The following is a 12,222-nucleotide window of genomic DNA, read 5'->3' as shown; positions in this document are numbered from 1 at the left end:
TCAGAAGGCAGAGCATTCCAGACGGCCGCAGAAGCGCGTATGAAAGCATGCGACACGGTGGTCGTCTGTGTTCGATGGCTTGCAATCGAACACGTACATGGACATGCACACGTGTACACGCAAAGATCCCCCGTCGAGTCTGTTAGCGAGCACCTATGAAGGTCAGCACGTTACACAAGGGGGTCGGTGGCCAGCACCACGCCCGACCGCCTTTGTCTCCCCAGCGACGATGCTTACACACCGCACTAGGAACTCACTTCAGGCTGAGTCGAACTAGGGGAGTCCCAGGAATAGTTCAGATAATCATCACTAGTGTTGTCCGTGAGCTAAAATTTAACTCGGGTTGACGGGTTCGTAGCGCAGCGCGCTAACCGCTACACCACCGCTCCCCTTACACAAAGACAAAAATCCCCCCGTATAGCCTTGACAGACTGTTGGGGCAAGTGCTGTTGGCGAACACCTATGAAGGTCCCATAACAACAACCGCCATTCGCCACTAAGTGGCAGTGACGTCACCACGGCGCTTGTGCCAGGCTATGTGCACGTTAAGGCCCACACACACACACAGGTACATGCACGCGATTGCACGCAAGACAAACACACGCACATTCATAGATACGTTCCAACGCCACTGCTGGTGCTGCCACCGCAGACACTACGTCGCACACACGTGGAGTGTGCGACGCGTAGTCCAGACGATGCAAAGTCAGCGTCGAATTTGACCATTCGTGTTGAATGAGCAAATGCCCCATGCCATGCACGCACACACCGGATCGAGCGTCTACGACGTACGAGGTGGCGGTCAGTACCGTTTGAGAACTTGGATATTAAAACTTGGCCCATTGTGGGCAACCTCGCCAATGGGCCATGGAAAAGGGCCGTTGCCCGAAACGTCACCGAATTTACATTTTATCTAAAATAGGCCAACGCAGTCTAATTGACAAATGTGTGGAGTTAGTTGTTTGTCGTTGTTTGTGCTTCTTGCACCACTGTACCAACACAGTGTCACCAATTAAAATGCTCACCTTGCCGTGATATAACAAACTTTGAACTTATTAAAATAAATCTTATAGTCACTTCATTCAAAATCAATCGTATTATGGGATATATGTATATTTTAGCTACGGCGTACTCTACTGGACTATAAAAAGTGGCAAGAATGAAATGAAACACGGTCTGTGCATTTTTCAATATCTGGTTTCACAAATGGCTGACTGCCCCACAGGTATATATATATGTGTGTGTTCAAATATACAAACACGCATGCACATTCCACTGATGTCCTATTCTCATCGAAGTTATGTTGAAGGACCCTGCGATGATTAGGGAGGTGGTACGATGCGGTGCGATTCGGTACAACCGCGCCCGATTCAGAAGCCCACGCTACACAGACAACGCACCGAATCGTTCCGTTCATCGACGTCTCAGAGATGTTAGCCAGGACAAGGAATGGCACGGTGAATTCATCGACTGGACAGTTGAGAAAAAAAAGAGCTTCACAGCTCTTCGGATTCCTCCAGTGGAAAGAAATATTCGTCTTCAGCTCGCCAACCCCTCGCCGCCCGCCCGCTCGCCCCCCCCCCCCCCTTTAGACAAGACCACGCTGCTGTCTACGATCTTCTTGCTCGTGTGTGCCGAGCAGACATTGCTCGCATCCGCGTTGAACTGGGCTCTCAAGTGCAGTGAGTGGATGGTCTCAGCCCGGACCGCAGAGAAAGAGGGGAAAAAAACTATCAGGTCAACAAACTTGGTCTAGGGAACTTCATTTGGCCACATTTCAGCACCGAGCATGAAGATTGATCAGATTGGCCGCCATGTGATGGACATTGCTTTCTGTAGCAGGGTGAGAGGGAAAGTGTTACCGCCTCTTTCACTTTAGAGGGATCTCAGAGGTAGTTCTGTGATATCTACCTCTCTGGACCGGTCTCTCGCAAGGGAGTACTGGACTGCCCCACGAAAGATCAGAAGGCATACCTCACCTCGTGGTATGATGCCGATAACACAATCGGTGAAATAAAATTGGGGGAAAAGTGTACGCATGAACTGGTGGGCGAGTCGGCAGGTGGATGAACTGGTAGACATCGGAATACGACCATCTCGCATAGCGGTGTCCATGAGGCGGTCGTTGAACGGCGATTACTGAACCCTACCGCTGGCTTGCTCTTCACTGGCACGAGTGCAAATCGAGACGGGGGGCAAAGCCTCTGCCGCTTGTGGACTCAAGATCAGCCCCATTGGCACGCGGGGCATGCATTGTTGTTTTCTCCGAATCGGCAACAAGCACAGGGCATTGTAGACGACCAGGCGAGAGCGAACGGGCCGATGTCCGCGCAGTAGAGAAGGCAAGATGCGGCCATGGAACCCACGTTACCTGCGGCCCTCTCAACCTGCAATATTCCTTCTGGTAAATGGGATTTGCGGAAAAGACCGACAGGGATAAGAGGCGGCCCCCTTTCTCCGTGGTTATGATCATGAATCCAGACGAATCCACGAAGGCTCACTCTTGCAGATGTTGGTTGCACTTTAAGAGCACACGGCACGCACGGGCAATAGGTGAGTGTTGATTCACAGACCCAGCGGTTAAATTGAAGAATCGGCATAATTGCTTCCAATTTAAATGGCACTCGTTATTTCTCCTGTTTGCAAAGTTTTTTCCAAACCGTTCTCCTAAATGTTAACATTAGCATATAATTTGCCGAAACTTAATAAAAAAAAAATTCGCACATGCACGATTCGGTGTGTGTGTATCGCGAGCCAAAAATAATGTTACGTCATCAGTGAATAGACGTCTAATCCTTACATGCCTATTCATCAACAAACAAGCATTTGTCCGTAATTCTCATCTAACCACAACGCAAATCACTATCATTTTTTTTATTGGCGCTAGCTAAAGGACGACTGCGACAGCGGCGTGCAGACGGCACGTGGGGGGGGGGGGGGGGGGGGCTGTCGCCCGTCACTCGCGTGGACTCGGCGCCTAGTCCATGCCGTGACGACGACGACGTCACACGTGCAGCAGTGCCGGCCCCCCCACTCAACATCGCCCGCAGCGCACGCGGCTCCAGTCCGAGTCGGGAGCTGCGAGCCGGTCCCGGTTTTACTTTGCGCCGGGGAGCACTCTCGCGGTGTGCCGGGCGCGCACAGGGAGAGCGTTCAGCGATGATTTTGTTGCCGCACGCGAAACGACACGAAGATCCACGGAGACGATTTTAGTTTTTTTGTTTTTGGGTGAAATTGTGAACAGCCTTATCAGACATGAGTGCATCTAATCGGGATAATCATTGCTTCACTGCAGCTCAAAGACTCAGTCCCGACAAGGCGAGCGGTGAAGTTAGGAACATGTCCATGTGCTGGGCATTTGAAGGCCTGAAGACCGGAATCAGTGAAGTCGCCGACAATGTGTTCAGGGAGGCAGTTTGCGAGCACTTATTAAAAGGCTTGCCCCGAGCACGGATAAACTGGCCTGCAACTGAAGCGATCTCAGAAGTTGTTACGTGGTGTCATCTTCCAAGAAACGTGCTTCGACACAAGGTTGCTGCATTGCTCGCTGCTGAGTTATGCATGCAGATTCATTTGCCGCATTAAGTGATGTCGATTGAAAAAGTGTAATATTACTGTGGGAGGACAGGGAGGGGGGGGGGGGGGCAGCAAGCGAAACCTACATTTAAAAAAATGAATGAACGGGCAGCTGTGTTGGCAAGCCACAAATCTCGGATGAGATGTACCTCCCAGCTGGACTGGAGCCACGTTGGCAGCCTTTATACTAAGCCATGAGGGGAAACATTCTATAGGCTGGTGCATTGAAGATACTTTGATAATGAACACAATAATGATTGAGACCAAAACAATCATCCTACCGTTGGACAAGCAGTTCACAGAGACTCATGCTTGGTACAACGTGCATTGAAATGTTATATAAATAATAATTGGAAAATAAAACAACAACGCTCCTCTGGCCAAACCAAATTTTCGAAGGCGTGACAGGCTGACGGAATCCGTCGCTCGCTAACTCTATAGCCGCAACAAAGTGACGGACGCGCGTACGCCCGGAGCGTCCGAAAAAACTGAACGTCAACGGCCCTTTGAAAATCTGGTCTGCAAGGAGTGTGAGGTGGATATTCGAAGATGCGTCCGTCCATCCATCCAGGCGCTCATTAGGAGTGCCCAAGACGTTCCAGGAAAGTGATCGTAAGTGCATTGTTACCTTTTCTTTTCTTTCTACTAATATTTTTCTATCAACGTTATATAGCACATATTCTTGGTTCTTTCGGTAAAGTCACGTAGAAGGGAAAGAACAAAATAATAAAAATATTAAACAATAAAATTATCACGACGTTTCGATTGCAACACAAGCAATCGTCATCAGGTGTGAAAACCACAGCAAGAAAATTTGAAAGAAGTAGCGTTTTTTGGCTTTAAATTTTCTTTCTTGCTTGCATTGCAATCAAAACGTCGTGAGAATTTTATTGTTTAATATTTTTATTATTTTATTGTTTCCCTTCTACGTGACTTTACCGAAAGAACCAAGAACATGAATCCCTGCAGTCACGAAAGCTTTAAATCAACATTATATAGCACATTATTAAACAGCCTTTATGATTGGAAAGGCTTCCAAATAGCTGGGGAACCGAATTGAAATCGGACGTGGGATTTGAACGTGCAGTCGATCGGAGATTGAAGTCCGGTCTCGCACATCACATCTCGCTTGGTCTCAGCACCCGCCTGGCTCTGGGCGCGGGGCGATCGCCACCGAAGGTCCAACGAGGAATGCGAACGGCTTACGGAGGAGCCCAAAACGTGCACTGAACAAATCGCTGGGCGACGCCGCTGCGTTGGGCGGTGGTGCGCGAGCACGCGTTCCCTGCATCAGGAACACTGTACTCATAAAATAACAATCATATATTTATATAACATCGGTGATGTTTGGGACAAATTATCCTTCTTCATAGCGCATAGACAGATTCGACCTCTCTGGCCTCCCTGCGAAGCCACAACGAAGGGTCACAGCTTTACCGGAACGGATTGATTGGATGGTCTCAGTGTTTGAGGGCCTTCCAAATGGGAGTCCATGATTTAATTGTATTCTGTAGATTTAGCCAAGTACAATCGTAGTTTTGTTTTATATATGTGTTCAATCGTTTGTTTAACGTCAAATACGTCAAGGTATCAAAAGTCAATACACGTGCTTACGAACCAAGAATTTGTTCAAAGCAAATTTGCAACCATAAAAACGAGCGCGTATTTAACTGTAACAACGCACCTGCCCTGCGCTTCTTGGGCTCACTTGGCCATTGCTTTAAAGTCGGTTTTTCTCGTTAACAAAAGTTTCAAACTCACGACAGACAATCCCAGGACGCGCAAGCACAGGCGTTCATCCACAAATGAACGCGGCCATTGCGCTTATTTTTAGGGTTGCGTAAATTTCTTGAAAACAATTCTCAAAAAATTAACCCGTAAAAACAAAGTTTTTCTCTATAAATCCTTTATATGCGTGGCATCGGTTTTATTTTATTATTCATTTCTGTTTTTCTTGAGTAAGAGTTTCATTTTTATCACATTGGTATTTTAAATTAAATATGATTTTTTTTCCCCTAAAAAGTGGAAAATTTTGGAAAATGTTTTTCACGAAAATAAATTGTCACGCACAACGAGTCTGTGTGCAAAATGTCAGCTCGATTGGGTTAAAAAACTACCGAAAGATTTGCACGGTCGTAAGCGCACAAGCAAGCACGCAAGTGAACTTAATATAAAGGATTTCAAAAATTGGCCCCTTCAACCGCGCGGCGCAATCGAGCGTGAAAATGCATAGCAATCAACGGGCGTGGGTCCACGAGCAAGCCACGAAAGCTCTTACCTGCCATGTCAGTGATATCACCTGCGCAGCGGAAAGCGACGGCACAGCATCGAAATGGGGATGTGAGGTGAGCGTAGAGAGAGGGGGCAAGAGAGCATGGCGATGGGGAGGGGGCGGGCGTCACACGTAAAGGAGGGGGGTGGGGTAGGGGAGAAGGGCGTGACCAGAGTAGTTCAGGGGCAATCGAGGAAATGGGTCCAGGCGGTGCAAGGGAGAGGTTCACGGGGTTGAAGGTCAAAAGGCCGGGATGATGGTTGATGGGGATGGAGTGGCACGGGGCGGTGCGAGAGGTTCCGTGATAGAAGCGAGGAAAGGGAAATGATCAGCAGGAGAGGGGGGGGAGCACATTAATGAGATTCTCGAGTCACAGAGCGAGCGGGGAGCCAGCAGGGGTGGGAAGGGTGGGGGGGGGGGGCAGTGCATACGACATTGTCACGGGGGAGGGGGGGGGGTTAAGTTAGTTCAGTTTATTTTACTCAACCAGGTGAGAACTCAAGATAGCAGGAGAGTCTCATTTGCATGAGCGACCGGGAGCATCGGTCTACCAGCACGGGGGTTGACGATTGCTGCTGCTGCTGTGTGTGTAACCCCAATTACGTAACATGCGGTGTAATTATCCAATTTATGCAAAAGACGCCCACTCTGGCGAATGACGTCGGGGGATCTTTCACGTCCCCCGCGAAGCAGACGGCTCGTGGGACTGTTATGGCTGCTCCTGCTCCCGCAGTATTAATCGGGGCGGCCACTGGATTCGAGTCGTCGACCTCTACCCATGGGCCACGTCACCGCCACGTGGGGGGCGGGCGGCGATGGAGTAGGGGGGGGTAGTGGGGGAGGGGGGGGGGCTAACACGGACACGGCAGAAGCGGGGGTGTGCGATGTCGCGATTGGTTGGGGTCCCGGGCGGTGGCAGGGCCGGCGGGGGGGAGGGGGAGGGGCGAGTGGCAGCACCGGCGACGCACGTCGGAACACGACGACCTCCCGTAGCGCTCGCTCGCTTCTGCCCGGTACTTGGCCAATGAAGCGCACAATACAAACAAAGATCCCCTCGTGTAGCCTGAACAGACTGCTGCTGGGGCAAGTGCTTTTAGCGACCACCTATGAAGGCCGGCACGGCGCACGAGGGGGTGGGTGGCCACCACCACGCCTTTGTCTTTCCAATTTGGCCTTGTTTTTTCACACTCAATTTAGGCCGAGTCGACCCAGGGGAGGAAGAGAAGCGGTTCAGATAATCAGCGCCGGTGTCGGCCGTGAGCGGGAATCAAACTCGGGTTGCCGGGTTTGTAGCGCGGCGTGCTAACCACTACACGACCGCTCCCCACGCAATATATCCGCACGCACACGCGCAGTTAACATGTGAATAGGCCCAATAGCACAATCATCGAACTTATATGAAGCCGGGCGATGGAAATGACCCGAGCCGTGGCCTCCTTCACGAGCGTGACGTGGGTTGAACCGTACGGAACGCTTGAGACAGATGTCGGCTTTCCATCGCTCCACGCGGGTTCGCTTGGTGCGATTTTGCTCCGTCTCTACGGCTGACCCAGGGGTCGGCAGCCTGTGGCTCCGGAGCAGCGTGCGGCTCTTTAGGGACCGCTTCGTGGCCGTTGTTTATTAAGGGCCACCACCGTCTCGCGTTCACCACCACCGTGCATTGCGGCTCTTGAAATATCGTTTTTTTTTTTTTACCGAATCCGAAAAATAATGTCTCTTCTTGTTGTTTTGGTTGCCGACCCCCTGGGCTAATCTATTTCTAGCCCAAAGTTCTCCACGTGCAGTTCGAATTCACGCTACGTGCGGCTATGCGGTCGGCACAACATTGCCCGTGTTTACCGTACGCGCTACTCGCATGGTGCAGTGCAACTGTGGAACCTGCTGCGCTGCCCACTGCTGGCAACGTAGCCCCACGGCAGCCTATAGCACCTGTTTTGTTCCAGTGATAAGCCCATCCGAGCACTCGCTAGGCTCGGCTCTTCCTAGCTTCCGAGATGAAACCAACTTGGTAAGATTAAGTTCAATATGGCGATTTCCCTCTCCTCCAAAGGGGCTGCTTAATTAAACCGTTGCATTAATCCCACAGCGGTAACATCCCGCGTGCCCTTTATCAGAGGCGCCCACACTCTGGAGACTCGGCGCTCTTCGGCGAGACAATCAGCGGCTTGAGCGGGAGACTCACGTCGTCTCCGCTGAGACCGACGTCGCCCAACCGCTCCGCCGCCCGTGCGCCCGTATTAACCGTACCCACCACCAAGCACAAACCTTCAGCCCTTCATCCCCCCCCCCCCGTATAATCAAGGCTGTCTCCGCTCTCTCTCTCGTGCCGTACATCTCTCATTATTTCTTGAAGGTCATTTGGCTGAAATGTCAAAAAGATTCTTTCCCATTCGGTGACGGTAATCAGGTTTTTTTTTATAATATATATTAACCTGTTGTTCATTGTGAAAGTTAATTTGGTAACGGCTTGCTATGTTACGCAACTAGAGCACAGCTGTCAATATTTGTGTTCTTATCAATGCAATAACCTTAGTCGTTGGTAAAATATAATCGTTTACAGCCCTTTGCCAATCCACTTCTGGATGAAGGCCTCCTCCTCATCACACCCTTCACAATGCGGCTTGTTTGAGAATTGGATACAAGTTTGGTGAAGTGGGCAGGAGCCAGAAACCGCAACAGATATTGCTCACCACTCACGTTAGCCGTGGCCGGTCGTTAAACTCGGGGTCGCGCGTGGGGGGCGGGGGTTCAGAGCGCCGTGTGCTAACCACCACCACCACCACCACCCCAGCTGGCCGAGTTTAATTGGCAGTTCTGAGAAGTCTGCTTCAGCAGTGGTTGACTCGCCGCCCTGCGAACGTTTCCCAACGAACCAATCAACGACGTGACGAGGGAGGCCGACTTCAAGGGCGGGGGGTGGGGGACAGGCGGATGGGGTGGCAGAGAAGAAAAATTAACCCGTAAAAACAAAGATTTTCACTATAAATCCTTTATATGCGTGGCATCGGTTTTATTTTATTATTCATTTCTGTTTTTCTTGAGTAAGAGTTTCATTTTCATCACATTGGTATTTTAAATTAAATATTATTATTTTTTTCCTAAAAAGTGGAAAATTTTGGAAAAAAATTTTTCACGAAAATAAATTGTCACGCACAACGAGTCTGTGTGGCAAATGTCAGCTCGATTGGATCACGGGAAGTGGGTTAAAAAACGACCGAAAGATTTGCACGGTCGTAAGCGCGCAAGCAAGCAAGCAAGTGAACTTAATATAAAGGATTTAAAAAGCGATCCGGGCCGAGATGTGGGTGGTGCCACAGAGGGTGTGGGTCGTACCGATCTGCCCGGTGGCTACGACGTTCTTGAACTTGGGATGCTGGTTGACGGTCAGGCAGAGGATGTCATCCGTGTGCTCAAGGTAGAAGCTCTGGGAACCTGGGCGACAGTAGAGCACGCGGGTCAATCACTCCGTCACCTAATAACTATTGAAACAATTTTCATTTGACTAGGAAGGGGCTCACTGAGCTCTGTAGCGCTTCTTAAGAAGCGACCTGGCCCACAAATGAGAGGTCAACGAAGTGGCTTATTGCGTGGAAATTTCTAGCAGCCAAACACTCTAAACATAGCTCTGTTTACATTTAAAATAAAGCATATCTTGGTTTATATATATTTTATTGACAATTGATTTCTTAATAGTTTCAGATTTATTGTATTTTTATACCTTAAATGAAGATACACATGGCTGATTTTGATCGCAATAACAATAAAATGTAAATAATAATGTGTGTATCTTGGAATACTATATTTTGGGCCAAGGTGTTAATTATATATATATTAATATATATTTTAAATCCAGCCACCACTAACATCAATACCATACAGTGAGTAACATTAAAACCATTAAAGGTCTATTTGTGGAAGGAAAAACCGGAGGACCCAGAGACAAATCCACGTGACCACGAGAAAAGAGACATGGCAAACTCCAAATATGCACACATCAGGGTGGGGCTCGAACCCAGGCGAGGTAGCTAACATCTCGCCACAGCGGTGGCGAGGCGTTGTCAGCCAAACCTGTTGTCCTTCCCACGCGCCTCCGATTAGCACGGTTGGCTACGTACGGTGCGAGAGAAGTTCAACGTCCACGCGCAGCGCGCGTGCGCGCCTACCAGAGGTCGCAACCGGATACCCGATACCCGTACCCTACCCGATACCTGGCTACCCATACCCAGCCGGGTACGGGTACGGGTACCCGTTTGCGACCCTGGTGCGGCCGGGTACGGGTAAGGGTAGGCCGTGAGTCACTGGTGAGTAACCGTTTGTCACTCATTTCCCAACGTCTTGTCTCTTCTCACAATTCAAGTTCCTAGAATCAACCCACCCGCGCCTGCAACATGGCTTCATCCCAGAGGTCGCAATCAGGTACCCAATACCTGTACCCTACCCGTACCTGGCCGGGTAGGGTACGGGTACGGCCGGGTACGGGTACCCGTTTGCGACCCTGGTGCGGCCGGGTACTGGTACGGGTAAGGAATCAAAACCAGTTTGCGACTTCTGGCACGTACCCGTGGCGAGGTTGTGCACGATGGCCACGGATGCTGTGTGGTAGACGATGTCGGCCCCGTCGTTCAGGTAGTGGAGGTTGTTGCGGCAGTCAAAGCCGCGGTAGCCGAACACGTGCTCCAGCGTGAGGTCCTAGTTGGGGGCGGGGGGGAGATGGGAGATGGAACGGATGGGGCAGCGCCGCGATGTTCCGCTTCTGCTGCCGCTGCTTCGCCTGCGCACCACTGCGCAGGCGAAGTTAACGACAACCGAGTGAACACTTTCGTCAAAAACGCTGCGGCCTATGTAGCAGGCGACGTTTTCGGGCAATCGGCATTCTGCACAGCGCATCATTACACTGGCCGGAGAGATCATGGAGTGGATATTCCGAGTTGGAGGCTGCACTTTACACCACCTTTTGGCTAGTCATCGAACAAAGATGGTCACTGCATCGCGCACTTTCGAATGCGCTTCTACCAAAGGTAGGTGTGGTTCACGCGGACTTGATGCCTTGCAATAGGTATCTATTTGTGTTTGGACACCTTGACAGCGGGAGCTGAGTTCTCGAACAAAGCTCGCGGTTTACAGGTCGGTCTAAATTGTTATCCTCACCTATGGTCATGAGCTTTGCGTAATGACCGAAAGGATGAGATCGCGGGTACAAGGGGCCGAAATGAGGTTTCTCCGCAGGGTTGCCAGGATCACTCTCCGTGATCGGGTCAGGAGCTCCGTAACCGAGTCGAGCCGCTGCTTCTCCAGATCGAGAGGAGCCAGTTGAGGTGGTTCGGGCACCCGGTAAGGATGCCCCCCGGTAGACTCCCCATGGAACTCTACCGGGCAGGAACAACGTCCCACTGGGCGGAGACCCCCGGGGCCGGCCCAGGACACACTGGTGGGACTATGTCGCTTGGTTGGCCTGGGAATGCCTGAAAATTTTCCAGGAAGAACTAGAGTCTGTCGCCGGGGAGAGGGAGGTCAAGACCACCCTACTCAATGTGCTGTGGCCACAACCCTCACCAGGACAAGCCGACTGAGAAACGAACGAACGGTAACAAACGTTTATCTTAACACCTCCTGTGTTATCGCCAGAAAGGGTAAAGCCTCGTCGTTTTTTTTCATAATTTTGATACCGGCAAAAAAGGTCCCATATATGAATCGATGTTTTTGTTTGCTTTCAGGCATGACGTAGCGCAAAACAGAGCGTGAGATTCCACCCAAATCTATTCACGGACCAGCGGGCAGGACCGCAAGATGTTTCTAACCTCGATCGGTTTGCGTTTCTTCCCGACGTTGTTCTTCTGCACCTTGTCGGGCATGGCGAGGGAGCGGCTGAGCACTGGCCTAGTGAAACGCAAGGTACACGCACTGTCATTATTATAGTTATTAGAGCTACGACCATCATCATTATGACCATCACCGTCATCATCGGTTGTCTCGTGCGAGTAGAGTGTATGTGAAAAAAGAATTAACACGTGTCACCCTACCTGGTTCCTCTGTAAAAGAGCGTTGGCATACAAAGGATCGACTCACAGAGCGAGGCAGCGGGGGAGGCAGCCAAGCGAGAGAGGATGAGCAAATGTACACAGATTCACACAGACAGACCAAACAATGGCCAGACGGACGCATCAGAGAGACAGCCAGACACACACAAACACAGATATACAGACAGACAAACATGCAAGGAGACGCACAGGCAGCAGCATTGATGGTAAGACAGAGACAAACACAAAGACAGGACAAAGAGACCAACCAAAGACACATGTTATGCCGTCAGCCGCAGTCCAGGGTTAAGTTTAACTCCACTATGAGACGTACAAAGTCCAACAATCGATGTTTTA

The 12,222-nt window shown here is 50.4% G+C and overlaps 1 protein-coding gene across 1 annotated transcript in view; it reads right to left on the bottom strand.

Moving 5' to 3' along the window:
* Window positions 1-12,222, bottom strand: part of EML6 (EMAP like 6) — a 198,689-nt gene that overhangs the window by 16,488 nt on the left and 169,979 nt on the right. The window contains exons 29-32 of the mRNA XM_061568264.1: window positions 11,647-11,725; window positions 10,408-10,537; window positions 9,182-9,280; window positions 5,855-5,875 (exon numbers count right to left, since the gene is read on the bottom strand). Coding sequence (XP_061424248.1) covers window positions 5,855-5,875; window positions 9,182-9,280; window positions 10,408-10,537; window positions 11,647-11,725 — 329 coding nt within the window. The remainder of the gene's footprint in view (window positions 1-5,854; window positions 5,876-9,181; window positions 9,281-10,407; window positions 10,538-11,646; window positions 11,726-12,222) is intronic.

The sequence above is a fragment of the Lethenteron reissneri genome, chromosome 41 (assembly GCF_015708825.2).
Source record: "Lethenteron reissneri isolate LAM-NWPU_2019-01 chromosome 41, ASM1570882v1, whole genome shotgun sequence".
Lineage (NCBI taxonomy): Eukaryota > Metazoa > Chordata > Hyperoartia > Petromyzontiformes > Petromyzontidae > Lethenteron > Lethenteron reissneri.
The sequence above is the reverse complement of the archived record's forward strand: the minus strand, read 5'-3'. Positions and strand labels throughout refer to the sequence as shown.